This window comes from Primulina eburnea, chromosome 16, assembly GCF_022965805.1.
Source record: "Primulina eburnea isolate SZY01 chromosome 16, ASM2296580v1, whole genome shotgun sequence".
Classification (NCBI taxonomy): domain Eukaryota; kingdom Viridiplantae; phylum Streptophyta; class Magnoliopsida; order Lamiales; family Gesneriaceae; genus Primulina; species Primulina eburnea.
The window spans coordinates 9,287,944-9,315,136 of record NC_133116.1 but is presented as its reverse complement, the minus strand read 5'-3'; the positions used below and the strand labels follow the sequence as shown (position 1 = coordinate 9,315,136).

At 34.7% G+C, this 27,193-nt stretch overlaps 2 protein-coding genes across 3 annotated transcripts; one reads left to right on the top strand and one right to left on the bottom strand.

Annotated features, from left to right (window-relative positions):
• The first annotated feature begins 239 nt into the window (after positions 1-239).
• On the top strand, positions 240-4,583 carry LOC140816681 (uncharacterized protein At2g02148). 2 transcript variants are annotated; one of them, XM_073176077.1, is made up of 8 exons: positions 240-613; positions 995-1,118; positions 1,215-1,559; positions 1,996-2,158; positions 2,514-2,637; positions 2,712-2,762; positions 3,609-3,860; positions 4,355-4,583. In XM_073176077.1, the coding sequence occupies exons 1-8, from the start codon at positions 476-478 to the stop codon at positions 4,454-4,456; spliced, it is 1,299 nt and encodes a 432-aa protein (XP_073032178.1). In that variant the 5' UTR covers positions 240-475; the 3' UTR covers positions 4,457-4,583. The 2 variants fall into 2 exon arrangements, with proteins under 2 accessions (XP_073032178.1, XP_073032179.1); XM_073176078.1 differs by lacking the exon at positions 2,712-2,762 and having other exon boundaries at positions 241-613.
• Positions 4,584-5,171: 588 nt separating this feature from the next.
• On the bottom strand, positions 5,172-12,182 carry LOC140816830 (NADH dehydrogenase [ubiquinone] 1 beta subcomplex subunit 7). The gene is made up of 2 exons (XM_073176305.1): positions 11,801-12,182; positions 5,172-5,356 (listed from the first exon to the last, which is right to left on the bottom strand). Exon 1 carries the CDS (start codon positions 12,111-12,113, stop codon positions 11,820-11,822), a length of 294 nt encoding a protein of 97 aa, XP_073032406.1. The 5' UTR covers positions 12,114-12,182; the 3' UTR covers positions 5,172-5,356; positions 11,801-11,819.
• Positions 12,183-27,193: the final 15,011 nt, after the last annotated feature.

Genomic DNA, 27,193 nt, shown 5'->3' with positions numbered 1-27,193 from the left:
ATAAATATCTGAGTCTACCAATGAAGAGTAATTAATACTTCTGTATATTATATTTCATCGCAAAAGTATAATTTTTTGTTGGTTATGTTACGAAGAAATATACTATAATATATGCAGATGGGACAACTTGACCAACACAAGGAAGAATTAAAATTTTCAAATGCAACTCATAAAGAACAAATATTACATTATTCTTTATATCACGACAACATCAAACGATTTCATTTTCTGGTGGGTCATGAATATTTCAACTGATTTGTTTGTTTATAGCTTTAGCCACATCAATTTGACCTACCGGCTTGGAGACTGGTGAGGACATCAGCGATGGCAGGTTCAGACTCCGCTTCGGTATCCAAACCCACAGATACACACAGTGTCAAGTCTGTATAGCCGTTAAATATCTTCCATCTTCAAATTCCCCTCTCTTCCCCTCTTTCATTTCTCGTAGGTAGATTAGGGTTTTTATCCGTACTGAATGGGGAGCAGGGTTCCGGTGGAGCACTACGATTTGAGATCAGCCGCCCATTCGTTCATCGGAACTACATTGCACGACCTCAATTCTGGCGACGACGTCACCGATGATAACGACGATCGGTCCTCGGCTGTTGTCACTGTTTGTTCTTTTTACTAATTATCTCTTAACCTACTGCGGTGCTTTTATTATAAATCACTTGTGATAATGGCTTGCCGTCGTCTGTTGTAGCTCAGTTTGTTTTGCGTTAAGATTTTGAATTGGATGCTCAATTTGTGAAAGAGGGGTTTTGTAATTAGATTTTCTTAGTTCAACCAAATTCTGATTTTTGATTCCTTTCCTATTTAACATGCAAATATTGATTGCTGACACCTAGAGATATAATTCTTGTAATTGTAATCACAACTGTATAACTTTGGAAAGCAATTATTTACCGCCCTATATACCATTCAGACTGTCAAGAAAGCATCTTGAGGTTCTCTTACGAAGAATTTGTCTATTTCGATTTATGATGGTTCACAGGACTGCATGGATGGGACTTACCGAAGTGATTTGCCACTTCACAGCATCGGTGTAGAGGATGATCGGAGTAGCCTTGAAAATAATGGGTCTTCAAGTGGTCCATACACTCTATTGACTATTGACGGTGACAATTTTTTTCACCTGCATTGCTAGTAAATTATGTATAGTCATCAGTATTTTCCAATTATCTGATGGAATTCGAATTTTATGCCTCAACCAGATGTTTCTCCTATTGAAACTGCTAGAGCAAGATTTTTGGACACCATTGTTGATCATTTTATCGAACCACATGTGGTTGAAATGTCGGATTATGAGGCCGATTACTTGGTGCAGCAGTGTTCACAAGACAAAGCTGGCAAGAGGAAATCCAGAGAGATTCGATACGAAGGCGATGCTCGCTATGCTTTGCCCTTGATGTATGTTGCAAACCTTTATGAAACACTAGTAAATGAAGCTAATATGAGATTATCATCAATGAATGGCATGCGCGAAAAAACAATCGGTGTGGCTCTTGAAGCAGCCGGTGGACTGTACAGAAAGCTGGCTAAGAAATTTCCTAGGAAAGGTACCACTATCTTATTTTTCTTGCTTTAGAGATATATTACAGCTTTAAAGTTGCATGCAAGACACATCTAAGACTTTCATTAAAGGTACCACCAATTCTCTCCCTTTAACTTTATCCATCTCAACTATTTTCTCTTGAACCTGGATCTCTTTTTTAAATATATATTTCCTGTGTAAAATGAGTTGAAAGATTTCCACAACTTCATTCCCTTTGGAATTCATTATTTTTTCTGTTTGAATAGAACAAAGATAAATAGTTTAAACAGGGGGAAGATGGACTGCTGTTAAGTGATCTGGAATTTAGTTTGAGAACAAGCTACTGAATAATTCATTTTCAAGATTTTCAAACTGTAATTATGACTATGAGGTTATCTTGCAGACAATATCATGTGCACTTGGTCTTCATGCAACATCCTACATTGATTTTTTACCTGTAGGTTCTTGTATTTTTAAAAGAAGGGAACTGGCAACTTCGTTTGAAACAAGATCAAGATTTCCTGAGTTAGTCATACAGGAGGAGAAGCGTGTTCGGTTTGTGGTGGTAAACGGCTTAGCTATTGTTGAAAAACCAACAAAAATTGGAATTGAAAATGCTGAGTGGTATGTTTGAGCTTGTTGAGATCGTTTAATCTTTACTTGAAAATATTTTTTGATGTATTGGTTCAATTGGTATCTCTAAAATATTGTATAGTCTGAGTTGTTGTCTTTATCTTAGAAAAACAGGAGAACATTCTTATTTAAACAGTGGTGTTATACGAGTTTATACTGATGCCGGTTTGTTCAAAAACACACTCAGAAATCATTTAAGTAAATGTTTGAATTGCTCATGACTTGTAAAAACCATAGCACTTAGCAGATTCTAATATCTGAACAGTAGGGGTTAAAACTGATTTTCTGTCAGAAATTAAAAGAGTGAAACTCATTTTTACATCACCTATTACACTACATTCCATAGGTTAAAAAGATTGACTGGACGCAGTGAATTAGCTGTATCTGCTACAGACTACAAGTTTTATGCACCAAGACACAAGTATAGGCGTGCTATGTCAAACTCCATTTCCAACATCACCGGTTTGCCGGTAAGTTCTTATGTTGTTCTCTCCACCCACGTTTGAAAAGTCTAGCTGATTAAAATCTTGATAAAATTTTTCAGACATTTCCAAGTCCTGAAAATTCTTCTCAAGGCTATTGTCCGTCCAATGAAGTGAGATATTTTATTCAACAATGAAAACATAATATTTTGGATGTGAATGCTATTTTTTTGGAAGCAATGTGAATGTTATTTGATTTATTCATTTGGTTGTCCTGGAAGGTTCTATTATAACTGTTTATAGCTGGAGTATGTTTAAGATTCCGTTATCTTTCTTTTAAGCATAGATTCCTGATACCTAATGCAACAGTTTATGTTCTTAAAATCCTTCAGAACCTCTCGATTGCTTTTTGTTTTCTTCAAATATTTAATGGACAAGAATGTCTCCTGGCGGTGCTGGACATGACTTCCGTAATTATAATACATTAATATCAACGAATAAATGAAATCATTGTAAAAGAAGGAAAGGACATGTCTTTTGTCCAGAATCACATAATATATCTAAGATAATTAGCTGGACAGATTGGGGTTCTAGCATGCACCTAATGCAAAATATGAACCTAAAGTTGTTCTAAAATTTATTTGAGTTTGTGCAAAAAGAAATCCATAATTTGATATTCACCGAGGGCCATAATTTCTGTTGAAACTAAAATATTTTCCAAGTGCGGAAAGAGTTTGCTGGACTCCGTGAACGACAATTGATAAACATGAGTATATTTTCCTGTGTCCTTGTGGTTGTTTGCTCTCTTATCGTCACTTTGAATGAAAATATTCAAAGTTTGGTATGTGCACTTGGCTACATATTTTGGATCATGTGTCTGGATGTTTTTGAATGCAACTAAATTAACAATATAAAAATATGTGTGCATATTACTTATTTCTTGATGTTTGCCACTCATTTGGATTTTTTCGTTTTTTGGTAGTGTTTTATTGTTATATATTCTGTATGTTGAGTCACAGGACGCTGAGCAAACTCCGGCAAAACAACACATTCAACCTATCCCACATCAGGCTCAGTATCACCCCCTACAACAGGTTCAACACCAACATATCGACCAAAATCCACATGCTACTCACTTCTTGCACAACCCACAATGTGTCCCTCCATCACAGCTGCAGGAAATTGCTCATAACCAACAGCAATCATCAATCTCACAACATATTTCCAGCCTACAGTCGCTTGGTCATATTGCAGGACGTTTGCATGTAATGGTGGGTTATCTATATTTTCTGTCCCCCTTCCCCTGTGTGCGTGGCATTGAAGTTTATAATCAGCAAGATATATCATAGTTAGTTGTTTGCAGTTCACAAAACCCTAAGTTGTGCTTGGATTGATGGATTTGATTTGGAGAAAAAGATTTACTTGGGAAGAATTTGAGAAATGAATTCAAATATTTGAATTGCACCATAATTATTATTAAATTGCTTAACTTGATATAGAGTGAGGTTGAAACACAGTTGAATTTTGTCCATCCAAACAAGTCAGGGAACTTGAAATGCTAGACTTGAAATCCATTAATCCAAGCATCGACTTAGATTTCTGGGCTTTTGTAAATAGCACCACAGAGTCGCCAACTCTTGTTTCTGTTTTTACCTTGTTATGTTGTGATCTGAAGATGATTTATATTGTGGGCATATAAGTAGTGTTATTTCAGGGGGGAGATTGATCCCTATATTGAGCATTATTTTCTTTGACTGCCTTTCAGCCAACCAGCCCTGCAAAGTTTTGTGATGAATGTGGAGTTCCTTATCTTAGGGAAACCTCCAAGTTCTGCTCCGAATGTGGCACAAAGAGGTATGGAACCTGACAGAGTTTATGATGACATCCCTGTGATATATGTAAAAATCTCTGCTGTGTAAAATATGTGAACCAAAAAATAGGTCTCTCCCCGTCCATTTGCCCGTGAAATTATATGATACAGTATCTTTCCGCTCTCTTGTAGACTTTTTCCCCCTCTTTTTTAGTTCATTTTAATTTTAAGTCCTCCGGATGAAGGAAACGAGACAAAAATCCAATGGTAAATATTTATTTTCCCAAAAAGTTAATGGTTACTTTTGACCCGTCTTATATAACTTTGTTTGGTGACGAAACAAGATCAAAGTAATACGATTGGATCTGTAGTTTACTAAGATTTTATGGCGATCCAACGTGATCTTGGATTGCGACTACCCGGATTGCGACTACCCGAAAACGAGAGGTTTTGTGACATCCACATGAACTTATTTTTAGTGTGAGCAAAGTGCCCCCGATCTTGCAAGCATGACGTCAACGTTAAATTTTTTCTGGAAATAACAATGGTTTTGCCTAAATAATTGTAGTACGCTGCCCGTATCACTCACAACAATCGAATTTGATTAAAGAATTCGAAGGGAGAATGAGCAAGGTCTTTTATTTTATGCAGTTCCGTAAAACAATCGTGTGATCTTGCAAGCATGACGTCATCGTTCATTTCCTTTTCTCTTTTTTGAAATAGTGCAGAAACATTATTTTATGGTACACTCAATGAGAGAGGGAAAGAGAGAAATCAGACAAAACATTGATCGTCTTCCGATGGATACTGGAAAAAGGATGTCAAGCAGAACATAATTATTATGCGTTGAATTATTTCTGGTTAAATCTCATGCCATTGTACAATTTAATTTGAAAAGAAAAAAGAACGACTTTCAAATCAATGGCTGCCACCGGTAACACCTTTCAACCTTCTCCCCTGGAAATAAAACAAGAGTAAGTCGCAAAGAACTAACTTTGTCTAAAACATAGAAAAAAATTAAGATGATCACGGAAAGGATCGACCTAATTTAAAAGAATCGACAATCTATCAAACAAAATCTACCGGAAAAGTGAACCAAATGAAAAGCAAGAGCTAGATGAGATAGGAAAACAATGTGCAGTTTTTGCAATGACAAGTCGATGATAGCCAACAGGTAAAAAGCTCAAAAAAGGGTCGAGTCTAGAATCTCACATGGCAATCAACAAGGAATGACAAATTCTGGGATAATGGTAAACACAAAAGCGGTTCAAGAAAAATGTTTAGCACAGTTGGAATACCCAAAATGTTCTAGAATAATAATCTCGAGTTATGGACCCATTGAATTTTTTTAAGAGCTTTAACTTCCAGGTCATTCGACTTATGGTAAAGGCGATCCATAGAGCATGTGAAGGTAATAAAATAAGAAGTTTGGAGACTTCCATGGTGGTCACAAACCATGGCCACCGCCCTCCATCATTGCCAGACCCCATCAATCCCCATGATCTTTAAAGCCTTGGATAGCAGCTTCACGCAACCATACAATACTAAGCTTAACATCCTAATAAGGAAAGCAGTTCTTCCTATCCATTGTGGCTCAAGGAATTCACTCTTTTCCTATCAAGAAGCATGGTTTTGTGGAGCACATGACCATGTCCTCACAGTCGATGAGGATCAAGCCCTCGTATGCATGCCCTATGAGCAAGTTTTCTCACAAACTGCAGCTCCTGTATTGGATTCCAGTGAATAAGCACTGAGCCAGGTGGAGTATTACCATAGGAACTAATGGACCAAGTGAAACAGCTCACTCATCTTACAAATTATAAACGAAGAGCTTATCAAGATTTTGGATGAGGAAAACACGATATTTGGAAGGCCATCCAATGAGTTTGTTTGAAAGGACTACAGTTTGTCCGGCTTCAACATGTCTACTCGTGTCGGGTAGATCTTAGCTCTTTTTCCAAAAAGCAGCTTCGATCTAGAGATTACATGTTAATTCAAAGACATTAATTATGGGGACTGGCACAACCAATAGGGAACAAGGGGTGAGAAATTTCGGACCAAGATAGTCATGGGCGTGTAACTTTGCACATATAATATTTAGGACACGGACCTGTAACCAAATTAAACTTCAACCACATCTCAAGGGGCTTTAATATGGTGACAAGAAGTGCCATTCTATGTGGACACTGTAAATGCAAAACAATGTTTGATCATATTTTGGTGTTCCATGAGAAGATTAATATTCTTGGCCAATATTTATATCACATTTTTTGTTAGCCCATGTACCGAAGTAGGACCCGAAACCAAAAAACTAACCTTCTCTGTGAAACAGATATGCCCAAGTCAGCTATTTAACAATTACTGGTGCAGGACATGGGGCATAAGGTTGCCCGCCCAATGAGAGCTATCAATATCCAGTATCCACCGTATGCACGTTAATCGAAGGCCCAACCTACAATGTGAATGCAAATCACATTTATCGACACTCAAGTTCAAGAGTGACCAATGGTAGTCCTTTTCGAAAATCGCCAGTTCCTCTCCGTCGATTCTTAATAAGAGCGACAATGTTTGGTGCACGAGCTTGAAATTATGCTGAAACAGAAAAAGACTGTCCTAGGTGGAAAAATGAAAATCATCCCAATCTTACCCAGCGCGCCACAATATCTTGTGGAGATATCAACAATAAAAGTTTCTCATATCTACAGGGGAAAAATGCCATAGCAAACTGGCTCGCTAATCAGGATGTCTACCCAAGTTCACAGGCAAGGAACAGCAACATGACAAGCATATCTGGTGTGACTGTTAAATATCCAAACCTTTTCATAATATATTTACAAAGAAAAACTACTCATGTTCCTCGAGATTGCGCTTAGATGGTTGGATGGTCGGATTTAAAGCAATGGATATTAGATCATTTTTGATTGCTTTGATAAATTTATGTTGAGTGATTCCAAATCCATTCCGTATGATGCAATGATAATTATGATGCTCCCCAAATCAAATCTACTCATCCAAGCGTAACCTCCGGGAATTGATAAATTGACATGGATACACACAAAATCTTCCACATACATGCACACATCCATGTCTCTTGGTAAGATCTGGTAACAAATAACCTTGTATGGTACTTGGTGGCATGTCCTTTCAACTGACCAGTTTCACCACAGCTCCAGCACTACAAATTATTTTCAAAGTTGCTTTTGTCTTTTCCATTTCTTGACTTGGACCTACAGTGCCATCGATTAGAACTCTTTTCGCCACTCCTGCCCCTTCCTCTGTTCTCGAGATTTAGAGCAGATCTCGATGATGTTCCTTCACCCGAATCCATCCTGCGAACTTTTTCAGCAAGAATTTGATCTCTGACATCATTGAATTGAGCTTTCTTTTTCCAACAGAGTTACTAACCGCTGCTCGCATTGATTCCCAAACATTTGGTAAAGACGCCAAAAGAATAAGTGCACAAATATCATCATCAAAATTAATTTCAACCGATGTTAGCTGAGAAACAATCGTTTTAAACTCATTGATGTGTTTAGCCACCAAAGCACCTTCTCCCATTTGCAAGTTGAATAACTTTTTCATAAGATGCACTTTGTTGTTTGCTGATGGCTTCTCGTACATGTCCGATAAAATGGACATCGTCTCTTCTGTGGTTTGTGTCTCCGCCACGCAAGGTTATAAATGGCGGGAGGCGGTGGCGGGGCGGTCGGTGACCGCCTACCGCCTCGGCCGCCTCGGCCGTGCCCAGGCGGTGCCTAGGCGGATGGATTTTTTAAAGTATTTTTTTATAGATAATCATGCAATATTATCATTTTTATGTAAAATGTGCAATTAAATAATGTTTAAGCACAAAATATAATATCATCTAGATAATGTGCAATTAATAAAGATTAATCATTATATTAATGTTATTATGCTAACGAAGTAACATATCTTTTTTTTACCAAAAACTAAGTTTAAATTTTCAAAGTTTCAATCAATTATCCATCATTAGAACAAGTAGTACATTAAACATAACTAATCTTCCAAATTATCTACATATGCACCATCTACTACATCCATTATCCTCTCATCATCGGACTCAATCAACATTTTCTTCATTCTCCTCCTCCGATGTTTCTAAATATTCATTAAGTTCTCTAATGAGAATGTTCCTTGCACTTCTCATTGGATGTAGCACTTCATCCGCTCCCGAGGCCTCCACTACCATTCTCCAAGTAAGACCTTTAAATAGTCTTATAGTCCTAATATTTAAAATTAGTTGACTTTGACTTGGTTTTTAAAATTGTTGACTAAGTTTTAAAAATTGTTGACTAGGTTTTTAAAATTGTTGACTACTGCCTCGCCCGCCTGCTCGCCGCCTGTTCGCCGCCTCAACCCGCCTCATGCATAGGCGGTGCGGTCGAGGGACACCTACCGCCTAGGCGGCCGCCTCGACCGCCATTTAGAACACTGCCGCCACGTTATGTGTCACATTCATTGTTAGGATCAATCATATCACACCTAACACATGTCGGTCAAGGAGCTCCCAATCATCATCCTCCATCTTTTTCGATTTCTTTCCTGATAGAGGTTGATGCAGCTTCTTATTGTACAGATAATCTCTTAATTGTAACCGCCAGAACGAAAAATATGTTCCGTCGAACTTGTTGATTCCTGATCCCGATCCATCACTTCTCTAGCCTTAGCAAAAAATTTAAAAAATCTTTTCTGATGTGGAAGATCAGGACAAAGCTGCAACTACAGAGCATACTCAGAATTTTTAAGAATTTTCACAACAAGGCTCTGATATCAATTATTTCCCAAGATTTTCCATCAGCCAGAAAAACTTTTCCGTAATCTACCGCAATGTAATTATCGAATGCATCACGATTACCAGTGGTATGAAATGAAGCTCCCGAGTCCATAACCCAAGAATCAACCACGCTTTCCATAGATAGTAATAGAGCATCGTGTACCTCCTCAGTGACAACATTAGGTCGTTCTTTTTTATAAATCCTTCGATGTGGGATATGTGATTTTTATTATTTTATTTAATGTGGGCCCCTCCCCAATAAATAAATCTCACCTAACAATTCTTCAACTTGAAGACTTGATTTCAATCATGTCTTCTCACCATCATTGCAGCAGCTCATATAAAGTGTTCCAGTTTTCTTTCCTCGAACAACAATCGTGGCTCTCTTTTTAACTTTCCAAGAACCCATAGTTGTCAAAAGCGCGAGGCGCAAAAAAAAAGTGTCTTGGGGCTTCAAGCGCAAAGCGCAAAGCGCAAGCGAAGCGCACGCTTTACGGAAAAAAGCGCAATAAACAAAATATTATCAAAAAAATCAAAATAAAATAAAGAGTCTTTGAAAATGTTTAAATATTGAAATATAAAAACAAACCATCTATTATATTATTAAAAATAAATAACACAATTTTGTAATTTTAAACTAAAATTCCTAAAATTAGGGTTTAGACCTTTAGTGGTTTACCAACTGTAGCAAATGAGAAGAGAAGACTCACGCACAAATGCAACAGGGGACTTCAGCAGAGGCAGACAACGTAAGGAAGGATAGGGATTTTCATATAAATGGGCTGGGCTTACCTTTGGAGCTGGACTTGGGCTAAATTTTGACTTGGAAAAAATTTAAAAAACATAATTGGGCTGAAGCGCAATAGCATCGCTTAAAATTTCTCAGGCCAAGCGCACTGAAGCGTGCGCTTGGTCCACCTGCTGCGCTTCTGGACAATCCGAAGCGTAGACAGGTCGCCTCGCCTCGCTTCGCACTTAAGCGAGCGAGGCGAGCGCTTTTCACAACTATGCAAGAACCATCACCAAAGGTCACCTTATGACCTTCGTCGTCAAGCTGTCCCACTAAAATCGGATTGTGTGTCAACTTTGGTACATACCTTACTTTGTTGATTTTCCAGACAGATCCATTTGTCATCTTCATTCGGATAATTTATTTCTCAAACTGGAAGTCATATAAAGTAAGGTATGTACCAAAGTTGACACACTATCTGATTTAAGTGGGACAGCTTGACGAAGAAGATCATAAAGTGACCTTTGGTGATGGTCCTTGGAAAGTGAAAAAGGGAGCCATGATTGTTGCTCGAGGAAAGAAAACGGGAACACTTTATATGAGGTGCTGCAACGATGGTGTGAAGACATGATTGAAATCAAGTCTTCAAGTGGGAGAATTGTTAAGTGAGATTTTATTTAATGTGGGCCCCACCACATTAAATAAAATCTCACCTAACAATTCTCACACTTGAATACTTGATTTCAATCATGTCTTCACACCATCATTGCATTAGCTCATATAAAGTGTTCCAGTTTTCTTTCTGGTGGTAAAATTAACTACTATCAGGACTGTACTTGGATTGATGGTAAAACGTCGTCTTTACGTCTAAATGTTCCAGATGTAAATCTTCTTTTACCGTCAATCCAAGTACAGTCCTTATAGTAGTTAACTTTACCACCAGAGAGAAAATATTAGTGTAACCAATGACTTCATTTTCACTTTTTTTACAACAAGTATTTCATTGTACAGCTTGCTACTGTCAAAAATCTTTTCTGATGTGGAAGATCAGACAAAGCTGCAACCACAGAGCATACTTAGAAGTTAGAATTCTTAAGAATTTTCACAACAAGTCTCTGATACCAATTATTTCCAAAGATTTTCCATCAGCCAGGAAAACTTTTCCGTAATCTCCAGCAATATAATTATCGAATACATCACCATTACCAGTGGTATGAAATGAAGCTCCCGAATCCATAACCCAAGAATCAACCAGGCTTTCCATGGATAGTAATAGAACATCATGTACCTCCTCAGTAACAACATTAACGTCGTTCTTTTTTATAAATCATTCGATGTAGGATATGTGATTTTTATTATTTTATTTAATGTGGGCCCCACCACATTAAATAAATCTCACCTAACACGGTGTATAGCATAAGTTTATCTATTTGACATACATAATAGGTTTGTATTTAAAATGCTGAAACTAGAGTGCATTTCAAGGAAGCTCAACCAAATATTGATTCCAACTAGCACAACGCACCTCTAAACATATTGTACACCAGGGGCTGAAAAGGTACATATTTGATTTTCTACTTCGCTGAAATGTAGTCTAAGAACCTGAGACGATCTACGCTCTCCAGTGCATTAGAATCAAAATACTTTGAGGTTATGACAGTGTAGTAATTTAGTGATGCATCTTATCCATGTGAAACTTCTAATCTTTCTCCATCCTTTCCCTAGTAGAAGAAAGTCCCAAGAGAACTAACACTTGTTGTCCTACCGATAGAAAGTAAAAAGCAGAAGTGCCGAAAATAACGAAAATAAACTCAGGAAAGAAAGGAGAACACATCTTCACGGAGAATTCCTACAAGTGCCCAGATGGAAAATTCACCTTCAAAAAACACGGAATCTCAAGCACCAGCAGTTTTGGGGGCAAGCGGGATTGAATGGTTTGCCGACTGGGCCTCTCGCTCTCGGATCTTCTGCATCTGCAGCATCCTCTCCATAACGAGCTCGTACTCACACTTCTCATAAGAGTGGCGCTCCGTCTCGCACTTCCAGGGAAGGAAAAACTCGGCATGCCGGCATTTGTTGAGCGGGATCAGCAAATGGGCACACTGGTCTCTGTACGGAATTGGGACCTTCGCCTCCGCCATCTCTTCCTGCGTTGCTATCATCTTCTTCGATGAGCCGGGAACCTCCATCAGATGAATTAATCCCTCGATTTGTATTTTCTAGGTTTCGACTGTTGACCATGTATTTCGTCCCAATCGAAAATATTCTATTTCATTCATTTTATTTTTTTTTTTACAACCTTGAGTACCAGGCCAACAAAATAGCATGATTTCTAAATCAAAATATAAAATTATACTTTAATACATCAATTCTAAATTTAAAATAATATTGTTGGGATCTGAAAAAAGTTTAGAAAGTGGTGAATAAACTCTTTATGAAATTGACGTCTTTAAAATTTGTTTCAATCGGTTTTAGGCGCTTGAAATTTTTTCAAACGGTTAAAAATGTGAATCACTTAAAAAATGCGGAAGACAGTTCAAAATTTCTAATTACAGCTACAATCGGGTGGTTAGTCTGTTAACAAGAAACGATTCGAAATATAAGTGTTTGCATAAAGTAAAGACACGGGATTTTATGGATATTCGGAGTTAAAACTCTTATGTCACCTATTCTTCCTCTTCATGAAGAATTCCACTAAAAAACTTTGGCTTTAGAAACTGTTGCAACAGTTCACTACAATCAAGACTTATCACACTGCATGTATTGAAATTCTTAGTGATCAGTTTATACTTCTGGATATTTAATAACCATCGGTTCACCAGACCACTTAGTAAATCAAATAACCAAAAGTTACTGGTATAAAGAAACAGTAAGCTTTGAGTCACGAGATTGATCCTTAAATGATCATATATATTTCTGATGAGTGCGTACTTGATGAGCGATGAAGTATGGAACTTTTAGTGCACCCAAAATCTTCAAGTATACAAGCTTAATGATGTGGCAATGTAGAAATTGAAAAGCTTGAAAGTCATAGAGTGCAAAAGTTAGCGATTATTCTATATCTTTGCATTCTTTAACTCTTCATTTATATAGGTCATCAGTCCAACGATCGACAAATGATGTGTAACGTAAACCTATAGCGTTGAAATGATATGTCTCTATCATCTGCTAAAATATTTAATGTTTTTTTTACTTGTGCAGCTTTGAATCTCGTTGCTCTCAAGTGTTGATGTTATATATTCTTTTTTTTAGTAACTATTAGCTTCATCAGAACTTGTAGAATATTTGAATGATTTTTACATTTTGGGATAGTGACATAAATGAAGATCTTTATCGGGACGGGAGTAAGATATGGTTGACTTGTAGTGGTACAAAACCATTGAATGTCTTGAGCCGGTCAGAGAAATTTCTTCATTAAGTGTTCAATAAATAGCTCCTTTAAATGAAGCAGTTGAAGCCTTTGAATAGTCGGTTGGAAAAATTCTAACGGTTGAAACTTTTCAAGCTGTTGCAAGCAGTTGAGATCCAAGCGGTTGAAGTGTTCTTGTTATACAAGATAGATTGTGGTTGTTTCCTGAAACTTGTTATTTTGTTTCTCATAAATTTATCTAGTGCGCAAAAACTGAAACTGATCAGATCCCAAACTGATCAGTTCCTCAAGCCAAAACTGAAGCTGTCGAGACGCAAACTGAAAGTGCCAACTGATTGCCAAAATTGAACCAGATCAAATTATATATTTAAGAACAGTTCAACGGATTGTCCAGCTAATAGATGGTTCAATAATAAATCTTCAGAAGCCCGACCAGCTGATGAAAAACTCAACTGATGAAGAACCCAGCTGGACAAAAGAACTGATACAGTTAAATCAGTTTTGACAGATTTCACTAGACCAGTTCAGAACATCGGTTGTAAATGATCTGTTCGCATGTCACGACAAGACTATTTAATGGAATCCAGCTAAGAGCGAATATACAAGCTACTTCATAGATGAAGGTACAATAATTGACATTGCAGCAAAGCTAAAAGAGAAAAGCTTCCAGAATAGTTGTCAGAATGACAATACATGTCCTTAGGAAGCACATGCAAATGCGGACATTACTTCATATACGGTCAGCTAAGATCCTATAAATACCAAATCAAAGACCATTGAAGAAGTAGCGAAAATACAACTAAATACCAGTGTGTGAAGAAAAAGAGTGGGTACATTCATTTCATATCAGCTTACTAGAAGCAATTAGTCCAGTCGTGTGAGAACACCTTTTTGTTATACTGATTAGATCAGTTCTCACACATTCACACACAGTCACTCACATGTGCAGAGAGTTGAGCTTATTGTTTAGCTGAGTGAGTCTTCACACAAAGACATTAAAGATTATATTTGTAGTCTTGTCATAAAAACATTAAACATTATGCAGATTGCAAGGTGCTGCTTGCATTCTTGAGTGCTAGAAGTTCTAGTCGGGTGTTGCCCTTCTGGAGTGGGTTTATACAAGGTGTTGTATAAATCGAAGTCTTCTACTAAATCCTACCCGAGGTGGTAGAAAGGTGAAGTAGAAGTAGTTGAAGTCTCCGAACATCCATAAACATATCTTGTGTAACTATTTAACTATTGTTTTAAAACTGATTTGATCAGTTCAACTGATATCAGCTCAGTTCTTCCCATAACTGAACTGATTTAAGTCCGAACTGACCTCATTTATTTCAGTTATTCAGTTTAAACATAAGCTAAAAACTTTAAAATGTTCAGTCTTCTTAATGAATGATTATTTCGATTATCTTCCACTTGGTTTGAAAACCAAACTCGATTTAATTCATCAGTGTATTCATTTTTAGAACACAGGCTATTAAATTTATGAAGAATTTTGTTTTTGAAGCTATTCAAATGTGTCAAAATCGATCCTTCAAATATATTAACAAATATTCTCATAACATTTTTTTATTATTTTATTCACAATAATTAATTTATTCCATAAAAAAAGTTTAAACATAATTATTAAAATATCTATAATATCTAAAATAGTTTCTATATTGATATTAGTTAAATCTATTCTAGGAATTACTTTAGAAATTTTAAATATTAAATTTTATTATTTTAAATACTTAAACTTATAACTTATTGAATGTAATTAATTAACTGCTAAAAAAATTACAATCACATATAAAATAATATGAAAATAAATTGCAAACATACAACAAATATTAAAATGATACTTATGTAATAGAAATGAAACACAAGTATGTAATTCTTTATAGAATTTTTTTTTACAAAAAATTACAAGTTTATTGAAATAATTTTATGAGATTAGTAAAATTTAAAATCAACACACATTATAATTAACCATTACAACAAATAACTTCTAATTAAAAAATATAAAAATTAAAATAAATATATAATTTGATGCTTGCACCGACCTAGTGCGAATGGAGCAAAGAATCCACCATTTTGAGTGTTTAGTATGCCCGCAATTTCAACTTCTAACCTTCCATTTTCACCACCTTATGTGGCCTCCACTACCGCCATCCAACCACCGCCGCTGTTGCAGCCATAACATCGATCATCACTACTGAAGGTAAATTAATAATCATATTCTTTGTTCTTGTATTTTAATTTTCAGATCAGAAAAATAAGGCCACCACATTTTTACATCTCACCACTCGATTTTTGTTTAAGCCACTGCTCCAATTTCACACAGTCACTCACGCCTATGTCATCGTCGTCATTGACGGTAAACACTAATCATATAACTTTATTATTTTTAGTGAAATTTACAGATCTTAAAATTCCTTTCATTCAATTTTTCTTGTCCTTTCGATTTTGATATACCAATTTTAGATTTTGACTAAAAACCATTTATTAGTTGATAAAAACACTAGGGTTTAGGATGTTGAAATTATAAATGTAATAACTAAAAAGACATTTTTGAGATATTCTGACGAGTCAATTTTGTTAGACGAATATTATATATAGGTCATCAGTAAATAAATATTACTTTTAATGGAAAAAAATACTATTTTTTATTGTAAATATGAGTATGATTGACCAATCTCACAAATAAAGATATGTGAGACCTTGATTCAACTCAAATTCATGCTCTTGAAGTAGTTGAAGATGAGAATGTGATTAATCTGGAATAATGTGCAGCAACAAGAGGTAGTAAGTCGAGGCAAGGATATGTCCTTTATCTATAAGACGAAATTTCTTGTATTATAGTGCTCTACGTTGACGACAATCGTATATAAGATACAACGCCTTCGAATCAAGATATTGAAGCACAACAACTCTTGATAATAGCAAACGAAATATGCGGTCCTTTCAAGCACAAAGTGTACGAGAAATGAATGCTGCAAAGATGGGAGAGCAAAAAGTGTGAGCAATGTAAATGGATGAGATTATTTGTAGTAGTCCACCAGTTGCATAGAAGGAGCAAACCCTTCTGGATACAAACTCAACTTTCTGTGAAAGGCCAAGGGACACACTGTGTTGGATTTTATGAGTTTTAGAGCTTGACAAAAAAATCTGTAAGAGAACTGAAGAACCAAACTGATTTGATGTAACCAAGAGATCGTAACTGAAAAAAGACTTATCGGATTTAAATGGATTAATAACTGAAGTTCTTATAAGTATAAATAACTCTTAAAACCAATTACACGAATCTTGGTAAACAAAGAGGAAATTACCGTGAAGATTTCGCTTAACTGAACTAAAAATACCTATATCAACTGAAATCTTCAAAACCGAGAAGACATCAGTTAGAACAGGTGTTGTCCGGCTGAACTTATCTATCGACCAGTTTGACTTCTGATTAGTTAGCTACGTCATCAGTTGTATCAGCCGAAAAACTGACAGACTATACCAAAGCATAACATATGAAACGAAACAGAATAGTCTGATACTTCGTACCACTGTCAGATAAAGTCATTTACATGGACTAAACAACGATTCAATGGATATTAGTCATTAAATGCATTCAATGTGACCGTTGGAATCGAATACTATATATAGCTGATTGATTCAGTTGAAGAAGGTTGGTGAAAAACACTGAACGAACTATCTACAATAATAAATCAGTTGCGAAACATTCTCAATCATTTTTCTCAGTTTATAAATCGTACATTGTAGCTCTTATTTCATTGTATTTATTCGTATCATTCAGGTTACTCTTTAGAGCTTTTCAGTTATCTATTGTAAAGTGTTGGAAAACTAAGAGTTTCAGCTTGACAGTGTTTAAGTCTAGCTAAAGTGGATTATTACAATATGTAGTAATACATCAAATTCTTTTAGTGAAAACATATCTTTGAGAGAGAAAGGATGACGTATGAGCATTTGAAGTTTTCTAATATCCATAAAAACTCGTGTGTTCTATTCTATCATATATTCAGTTTTTACAGCACCTCAACCTAAGCATTCAATCTATATTTCAGTCTAACTTCGCAATATCATTACTTGACTGATTTATATTGACAAACAAGATTTAATGACCAGTTCAATCAAAGAACTGATTCATATTCAAAATTTCAAAAAGTCGTGTTTATTCAACATCCCTTCTAAACACTCCAACTACATTAACCGATCCTATCACACTAGATCAGATGTAGCCTTTTCGACGGACGCATGCATTGTTTGGTCTGTGATAGGACACACTGTTTCCGAATTAGAGTAATTTTTATTTCGAAAATAAAAAAATTATTTTACAAATAAGTTTTGTCCAAAAATATTAATACGGTCACCTCACCCTACCCCGCCAACAACACCGAATTGAGCCGACCGTGCGTGCGTGTTTCACCGAGAACCAGCCTATCAGCGCCTTCCCACTTCCAAAAAATTGTGGTGCCCTTGGGGCTCAAACCTTTAGCTCAAACTTGGAGCTAATAAGAAATTTTATTCTTGGCACGTTTTTCAATGTGGGACAATTTCCACTTGCTTTCATTCACTACTTACCATTTATCCAACACCATTTATCCAACAATCCCACATGAATGAAATTAATGCATGTATGCAGATTCACTTGAAAGCTTTTGTGAATTACTATTGCATCAGGATAGGCAATTTTTGACTTTGAACATTCCCTAGTAATATACTATCGTATTTACTAGTTGTGTAGTGAATTGATGTCTTGAACTAGCCAACTGTTTATGTAAACCAAGTCAATAGCACTTACACAACAATAATTCTAACATATTATGTTATCATGTTGTGTTCATTCTGGCATTGGACCATATCTTAGATTAATAAGTGTTCTTATTGAAGCAGCCACTACTTCTCACTTATATAGGTGATCTCTTGTTTAGAGTATCTTGTCATACCTTATCTCTTAGGTATATGAATCATGAAAAGAAAACTTAACTTCACCATATAATTATAAAATATCAAAAAAATGTATTTGATTCAACCTAAAAATTTGAATTGACATTTAATTAAGAAATATCTCAAACTCACATACTCATTTTCATTTCGATTAAAAATAATATCAATACAAATACTAGTTAATTCATTATTTTATCCTCCTTATGTTTTTTTCTTTTAGTTGAAATTTTTAAAAACATATTTTTTATTAATAATAATATTTTAAATTCAAAATTATTAACATCATTCATTTCATTTTCCGATTTCTGGTAACAAAAACCTAGCGAAATTTTAAATTATATTAATTAAATAATTAATAAAAATTTATTACATACACTACAAACTGACCTTGGCTCAAATTCTCAAACTCTGCTTTCTTGTCCTCTCGGTACGAGACTGAGAAAAATCGTCGATAAAATTCAGTTCTGAATATTTCCCACGAAATCACTGTACCTCTCTGTTCCCACATTCTTCTACTGGTAATCCACCAACTCCTGGCGGCTTCTCGTAACTGATAAGGTACCATTTTAACTCTGTTCATCTGTACAATCAAGTAAATCGAACAGTATTTCTATTTCATCAAACCAGTTCTGACAATCTTCGGACGTCTCGATACCATTCAGAGTCGGCGGCTGCAATAACTGAAATTCTTTCATCTTTACTTCAAGGTGAGTTTCTGATGCATCTATCTGTTCAGACGAAGTACTACCCCTTTCTGGAATTTTCCGAGGCGGTATATCTGAATAGCAAACACATTAGTACACAATCTATACAATCTGTCTCAGCCTTCCTCTGATCATATACCTCTGATCCAGACTCGGTTCTGATTCAGGCTTATTAATTACATGCTGCAATCAACTCAAATAACAAACAACATGTAATAGGGAAAGCAATAAATCATGCTAGAACACACAATGTGAGTCAATATTGAAATAATTCTCATGCTAGCAATCACATGCAAGGAAAGAAAATTCAATCTACCCCGCTCATTCTCTTCTATCTCAATCTAACTCAGTCTAAAGGATCTATCGCTCTGATACCACCTGTTGTGGGGACCCGGACGCTGATCTTATTCTTAATCTTCTTTTGGGATTTAATTATCAATTAAGATAAAACAGGGTCTAAAAATTTTTCTTTTAAAATACAAGTGCGGAAGGTAATGGAATCTAAATAATATACATTTCAGTATAAAATACATTTCAGTGTAAAAGTACAATACTGTACAACTAGATCTAAGGTTCAGTTACTAAATTCAAGTAATAAAACCAAGTCTACAATAAGTCCGGAATCAACACGCTAACTCGTCTTCTCTCATCATCTTCTTGACCCCGATCCAGCCCCGCATGTTGTCATGCACACATACAAAACAAGACAACAGCCGGATAACTCCGGTGAGAATAAATCCCAGTATAAAATATGGTAAACATGCATATATACAAAGTAAATCATGAATTATTCTATCAACTAAAAAGCAATAGGTTTCATAATCTATGAAATCAAATCAAATAAGCATGCAACTCGAATCTGATAAACATGCAACTCAAATCAAATCATACAAACATGCTATCATGACTGAAAGCAATAAAAACGGGTTTCATAGTCTATGAAACCACATCCATAAACGCATGCAGTTCTAGTCAAATCATGTCTAGATTCGACTCAATTATAACTCTAGGGATCCCGGGGTGAATAAGACGTCATTGTCTGTCACCTACCCTCCCAATCGGGGTGACGTACGTCTTATTCCTAGACTTCGGTCATATCTGTATCGAATAATCTACAATAGGACGGTGTCTGCTCGTATCTAACGATACACCGAACGTCTAGAAGTCTGACTGTTTCTGTCAAACTTTCCTATCTCAAATGCAATGCATAACCATCTGTAAACAATGCATAATTATCTCAAAAGATTCGAATACAATTCTATAAACAAATCATAATCATATCAAAAGATAAACACTAAGTCTAGTATGTGATTTAGTTGGGAAACTCAAATGAGATCTGATTTGAGTTATGTCTTCCCAAATATCACATGAATTATACCTTTGTCGTGCCGGTCTGACGAAGGCGAAGTCTCGAAGTCGAATCTGTCCATATCAATCTGATAATGACAAATCACATAAATACAATATCAGTATATATCTCAGTTCAGAATCTGTTCTGATCAATACTCAACTCGGTATACAATCTGATCAAAGTCAACAATATAACAATGAATCTCAATCAATATCATATCTGATCAATCTAAATCAATACTGATGTTTCGACGGCATAACAATACAATCTGAATAACCCCGTCAATCTGAACATCACATATATAATACCAGAACTCATAATCTGTGTCAATACAATTCATAATCTGAATACTAACACAATTCTGATATAGAATCTCAGTCAATATCTTTCAAAAATCATAACAATTACAGAACCAGTCTGTTCTTTAATTTGACTTCAATTCTACAATGTCTACGGTAGCAGAAACGCCATATCTGAATCACATGCAATTCTAGGAACATCATATTTTCAAAACATCTCAAAACGTAACAAAACTTACGTCCTTGTGTAGCTCGAGTCAAGAGGAGTACGGTACTACGTTCAAATTTCGAATTCTGATGGACGGATCTTCCACAATCGCCAATCTAAAAGGAAAGACGCGTCATTCGAACATATATATACTGCATGCACATTCTGAAACGTGGCATCATTTTCCATGCAACACGCATGACCGCGGGTGCGGTTGTATCATGCACCGCGGGTGCGCTCATGCTTCGGCATTGTCTTTATTTTTCTGGATTCGAGGACCGCGGGTGCGCTTGGGTTTAGACCGCGGGTGCGGTGATGCTACGGAATTTCTTGCCAACTTACTGTCCATGCACCGGGGGTGCGGTGATATCTGGCACCGCGGGTGCGGTGCTGTTTTCTCAAAATATTCAAGTTTTGCAACATCGTTTCTCCACTTCTGTTGGTGCCTTCCTTATTCATACTTTTTATATATATCAATACAAAGTATCAAACTCAATTCTCGGGCCTTACACCATACCACTTATTCAAATACCAAAGGCCAAAACGGTTGAAAATCCTACTCCATTATCTAGAAGTCATATTTCAGGCTGTTCGGGTTAGTGTGCATATTATAATCGGACGCCAAAATGTCTAGGTGGAAGCCGTGTATACAACAAACGTTTAGATATGAGCAGTGCAGGTATTTCGAGCAGACCGTTCTCATATGAACTAGAAATTGGGTGATTCTTGATTCTTTGAAAAGCTAGGGAAAATTCTACAATTTTCATGTTTTCCACATTTACCAAAAATCAAATAACCAAGAGCTATAATCACAAGATCAGACCACAAAACTTCCAGCCATTTATTATATTCTTTTTTGAGCAGTTCTTATATTTCAAGTATATCTCTCTCATATTAAATCTAAATTGTGTGATTCTTAATTCTATGAAAAGTAAGATAAAGAGCTACAACTTTTATGTTTATCATTATGTCCAGAAATCTACAAATCAAGAGTTATAATCAAGATAAGAGACCCACTAGACTTGACTCAAAATTCAACTGCTCAAGTTCAAGCCGCGCAAACCCGATAGGACAACTCTGAAATTCCAGCCTCTCAAATCCAACCGAACCGCTCCAAAATTTCAGCCGCGCAATTCCGGCTGGACCGCTTCGAAAGTCTAGCCGCCAGCCCGATATCAAAAAGTGGAAATAAATTCAAATATGACTGTTTCTTTCAGAAACAACACATAACTTTTTCAAACGGTAATATTCTTATATCTAATATTCATATCATTCTTGGTAACCACAAATATAATACTTGAAGATCAAAAAACAAGCTTTGATGGATATTCAAAACATGAGCAACTTATGTTGGGTGTAATAATTGTCTTTGCTTGGTAGAGCGATCAAACTGTGGTGCTTGAGCTGTTGTGCAGTTTAAAATATTTGAGTTGCATCATTACAACTAACTTTAGTTTTTGGTAAAGCGGTAATCACCTGGTCCTACAATTGGTATCAGAGCCAATGTCACGTGTTCGATTCTCATTGATTGCAAGGAGTGCAATTATTGGGAGGGAGATTGTTGGTTATAATAATCGTCCTTACTTGGTAAAGTGATCGAATCGTGGTGCTTGAGCTGTTGTGCAATTTAAAAGATTTGAGTTGCACCATTACCACTACCTATATCTTTTGGTAAAACGGTAAGCACTCGGTCTTAAAACTTATATAATAGAAAAAAAAAGAAGCTAGAATAAAAACAAGCATAAAAAGGTTACCTAAACCAGTGTTCTAAAAAGCACACTTAAGCGCGAAGCGCATCGAAAAAGCTCCGCTTTGGAGAAAAGCGGAACAAAGTCGATCAACTATAATTTGACTTAATTAAGCTTAATAAAGCATAATTAAGCGTGTATTTTTATTTGTTATTTTAAAATAATAAATAAATTGATTTAAAATTTAGATATTGACCTTCCACCTACCAACTTCACGGCTTCACACAAGTTTCTTATTTTCATTCTTCTCTTCTGATTTTTCTGTGAAATCTCACCGATAATAAACACCTAAACTATAGCACCATCAATGGGCAAAAGCTGAACTACAAAAATGGAAACTGACTACTCTCCTTTGTAATTCTCTCTTTTTGTTCACCCATTTATGCCTAGTTTTTTAATGTATAATTTTATTATTGTGAAATTTTGTTTGAGCATGAATGGGTTATATATTACCACGATTTTTTTAAAACAGAATGAACAATGGATTGTATTTAAAAAATGTAGTTCTTTTATTAGCTTGCATCGTGTATTATTAGCTCGAATTTTGTAGGGATCGATGGAACGAAATGATTTTTCAATGTCATCAAATTCTCATTTTACAGACAGTGAATTGAAAAGGGACTCTGGGGGATAGTGGATGGGATTAGGGATGGCAATGGGTAGGGTATGGGTCGGATTTGATACATCCATCCCCATACACATTTATTAAATTCATCCACATACCCATCTCCATACCCATCGGGTATTGAATTTCATCCTCATCCCCATACCCATCGGATTATCGTATACCCATACCCTACCCAAATACCCTATTATCATATACAATTGAATTTTTTCAATTTAAATTGTTTCAATGAAGTGATGAATATTTAAAAAATTATTTAAATGAACAATAAGAAAAATTATTATTGATAAAAATTTGCAAAGTAAACTTTATAAAAAAATAACAAAATATTAAAAATAATTTATATTAGTTGAACAAAAGTACGTAATTTAACAAAAATAAATTTTTTTTCAATTTTTAAAGTCAAACATGGAATAAACTTACCAACGAAGAAGATGAGAAATTGAATGAAAAATAAAAGAACGGTAAAACCTTGAAACGTAAAAGTGAAAGTGAAAGAGAAGAGAAAAGAAAAAGTATCGATTTACTTGGATTTGAGAAATGAATCTTTAATATAAATATATATAATTACTATATATATACATATATAAATACATACATACATATATATATATATATATATATATATATATATATATATATAAAGAGAAAAGAAAAAATATTGATTTATTTGGATTTGAGAAAATAAACCTTTAATATAAATAAATATAATTACTATATATGTACATATATACATACATATATATATTTATATATTAATTTAAACGGGTATTCGGGTAGGGCGTGGGTCGGATTATATCAAACCCGCCTCCATACCCAAACCCGAAAATCCCCATACCCGATTACCCAATTATTTAATCGGGTCTAAAAATCCCTCCATACCCTCTTCTACTCGGGTCTGGTATCGAATCCTCCAACGGGTTCGGAGGAAATTGTCATCCCTAGATGGGATACCGCTATGTTAATAGATCCTCAAAATCACAAATCTGTCAAGTGTACCTTGTGTGGTAAAGTTACAACTGGAGTAATTTATAGGCACAAAATCCACATTTCGGGTATTCTAGGAAAAAAGTGTAAAAGCATGTACGAGGGCAACTGGAGAGCAAAAAGAAAAGTGTCGTTTAGCACTTGAGGATAATAAGTCTAGGAAGCGGGAAAAATTATTGAATGAATCTAAGGTAAGGAATGATGTGGTTATGTCTTTGAATAGATGTGAAGATGAAGATGATGAAATTGCAATCATTGAGAGAGGGAGTAAAAAAAGATCAACTGATATGGAACCTATTGATCAATTTGCAAAGCAAGTTAATGTTGATGATGCTTCTATGAGTGCAAATAAGAAAATGAGACCACAAAATACTACTAATGCAATTGTTAAAAAAAGATTGCTCGAAGTTCATCAATATTTGGCAAGATGGGTGTATGAAGCCGAAATTCTTTTTCATGCAATTGACAATGATAGTTTCAAAAAATTTGTTGAGGCTTTAGGACAATATGGTCCTGGCTATGTTCCTCCTTCACAATACCAACTTAGAGAACCACTTTTAAAAGGAGAGGTGGAGAAAACAAAAGAAACTCTGAAGAAGCAGGAAGAATAGGGGAAAATAATGGTTGCTCTATTATGATTGATGGTTGGAGTGATAGGATACGAATAAGTATCATTAATTTTCGCTGTGAATGGTAAGTTGGGGACTGCTTTTATTTCATCAAGAGAAGCTTCAAATGAAGCTCACACAGCAAAATGCATATTTGAATATGTTACTGCATGTATTGATAGGGTTTGGGCTAAAAATGTGATGCAAATTGTGACCGACAATGCCTCAAACAACATGGTTGCCGTGAATCTGTTAGCATTAGAAAGATCCAGCATATTTTGGACATCATGCTCAGCTCACACCATAAATCTTATGCTTGAAGGAATTTCTAAACTTCAAATGTTCAATGGAGTGATCAAGAAGGCAAAATCTTTTCGTATTTTCATTTATGCTCATCACAAGACCTTGGCATTGATGAGAAAGTTTACAAAAAGAGAGATAGTTAGGCGGGTGCAACTAGATTTACGACCTCTTTCTGAACATTGCAAAGTTTGCTTGATGAGAAACAAGAGTTGAGAAATATAATGACTAGCAATGAATGGGATAACACTAAATGGTCTAGGAGCAAAAAACGAAAAGAGTCATTTGATGCTATTGTCCCCATGATTTTTGGAAATCGATAGATTTGTGCTTGCGAGTATTCACTCCATTGGTAAAAGTTCTTAGACTTTCTGAGGGAGAAGATAAACCTTCTACGGGTTTTGTGTATGGATAGTTATTGAATGCAAAGGATGAAATTAAAAAAATGTTGAAGAAAGAAAGTGATTATGGGCCAATTTTAAACATTATTGATGCAAAAAGTAAGGATCGTCTTGATAATCCAATTCATACGACAACTTATCTTCTGAATCCATATAATTTCTTCAAGAATCAAAGCATCGAAGATGATCATTTGATAACAAATAATATGATCACTACTGTTGAAAAGTTCTTTCCTGATGTTTAAATGCAAAATCATGTGATAAATGTTGAGTTGCAAAAATACACACAAAAAGAAGGAGCATTTGGAAAAAAATTAGCATTAAGTGGATGCCTAAACAATTATAAAAAATATAGGGGGATAGTTAATTCTAATTTTTAGGGAGAAAATTGAATTTAAATCTCGAGGGGAGAAAAATTCTGTGGTTAATTTGTTTTAAAATCGTCTTTTTGATTCACACAAAAATGATGAGCAATATATTGGATAAAAATTTTTTTATTCAAGTTTTGTGATCTATTTTTAAGTATTAATAATTGTCTTGTTTATTTTATTTGATAGATATATTCTCAAAAATAAAATTGAAATATTTTTTCTTACAAAAATTTACTTAAAATTATTTAAATTTAATAATTTATTAATATTGAAAATTATTGTTGTGTATATTACTAATTAGATAAACATGTTTAAATAATAAGTAAAAAATATTCATATTTATAGATAAAAAACATTTTAAATAAATAACAATTATTTACGTTAACTGTTAATTCAAATAAATTTTTTAAAAATCATAATCATAAATTACAAAATTCATAGAGTTCTATGAAAAATTTATAAATGTTAATAAAAGTTTTGCAAAATAATCTACAAGATTTTGTAAAAATATTTATAAATTTGTTATCTTTTACAAAATTCATTGGAAATCTATCAACTCCACAAAAATATGTTATTTAAAAAAATTCAGCAAATCTATACAAAAATACACTCTTAATTTTTTAAATAAATAGTAATCGTACTCACCATGAATATAAATTAGTTTTTCAAAGTAATATATATTTGATATTAATTAATATATTTATAAAAGATTTAATAATTATATCACGATTTTAAACTTTAAATGTGAATCTTCCAAGATTTTTTCATATTGAATATTTTGTCATTCTTAAAATTCATGTTTTTATAATAAAATTCATGTGTTTTTACCATAAATTATAGTTAATGATAATTATGTAACTTTAATATTTAAAAACATAAAACAATTCAAATGTCGTGTATCAACATGTCTCATAACAATGACAATTATCACACCCTACTAATCCTAATGATAATCACATTTTTTGTAGTCAATGAAGATCAAGCACATAAGTATACATGTACATCACCTTGACCCCAATGCTATTGATATAAACGAGCTCTTGCCTGAATTTAGATAGTTATAATGATACAATTCAAATATTTTAATCAATAATATAAGTTCGAACACACATGTTGACCTGACCACTTCTGCTATAGGATTAATTGTTGCACCCGACAAATATTTTATAAAAAAGTTATGATTTTATAAATAAGTGATTATAGAATTATGATGTGAATAAGTCAATCAATCTAGAAAACCAACTCATCTTAAATATCAATTAAATAATTTATTTTTTAAAAAAGTTGAATGATGGATAAAAAAAAATGGGACTTGCTTATATATTTGATTAAACAATTCAAGGGGTTATTAATATTTGCCTA

Coding starts and splice junctions, on each gene's coding strand:
- LOC140816830 (XM_073176305.1), bottom strand. CDS start 12,113: ATGGAGGTTCCCGGCTCATCGAAGAAGATGATAGCAACGCAGGAAGAG.
- LOC140816681 (XM_073176077.1), top strand. CDS start 476: ATGGGGAGCAGGGTTCCGGTGGAGCACTACGATTTGAGATCAGCCGCC. Junction 1,560..1,995: donor TAAGAAATTTCCTAGGAAAG/GTACCACTATCT, acceptor TTTTACCTGTAG/GTTCTTGTATTTTTAAAAGA. Junction 2,763..3,608: donor GCTATTGTCCGTCCAATGAA/GTGAGATATTTT, acceptor GTTGAGTCACAG/GACGCTGAGCAAACTCCGGC.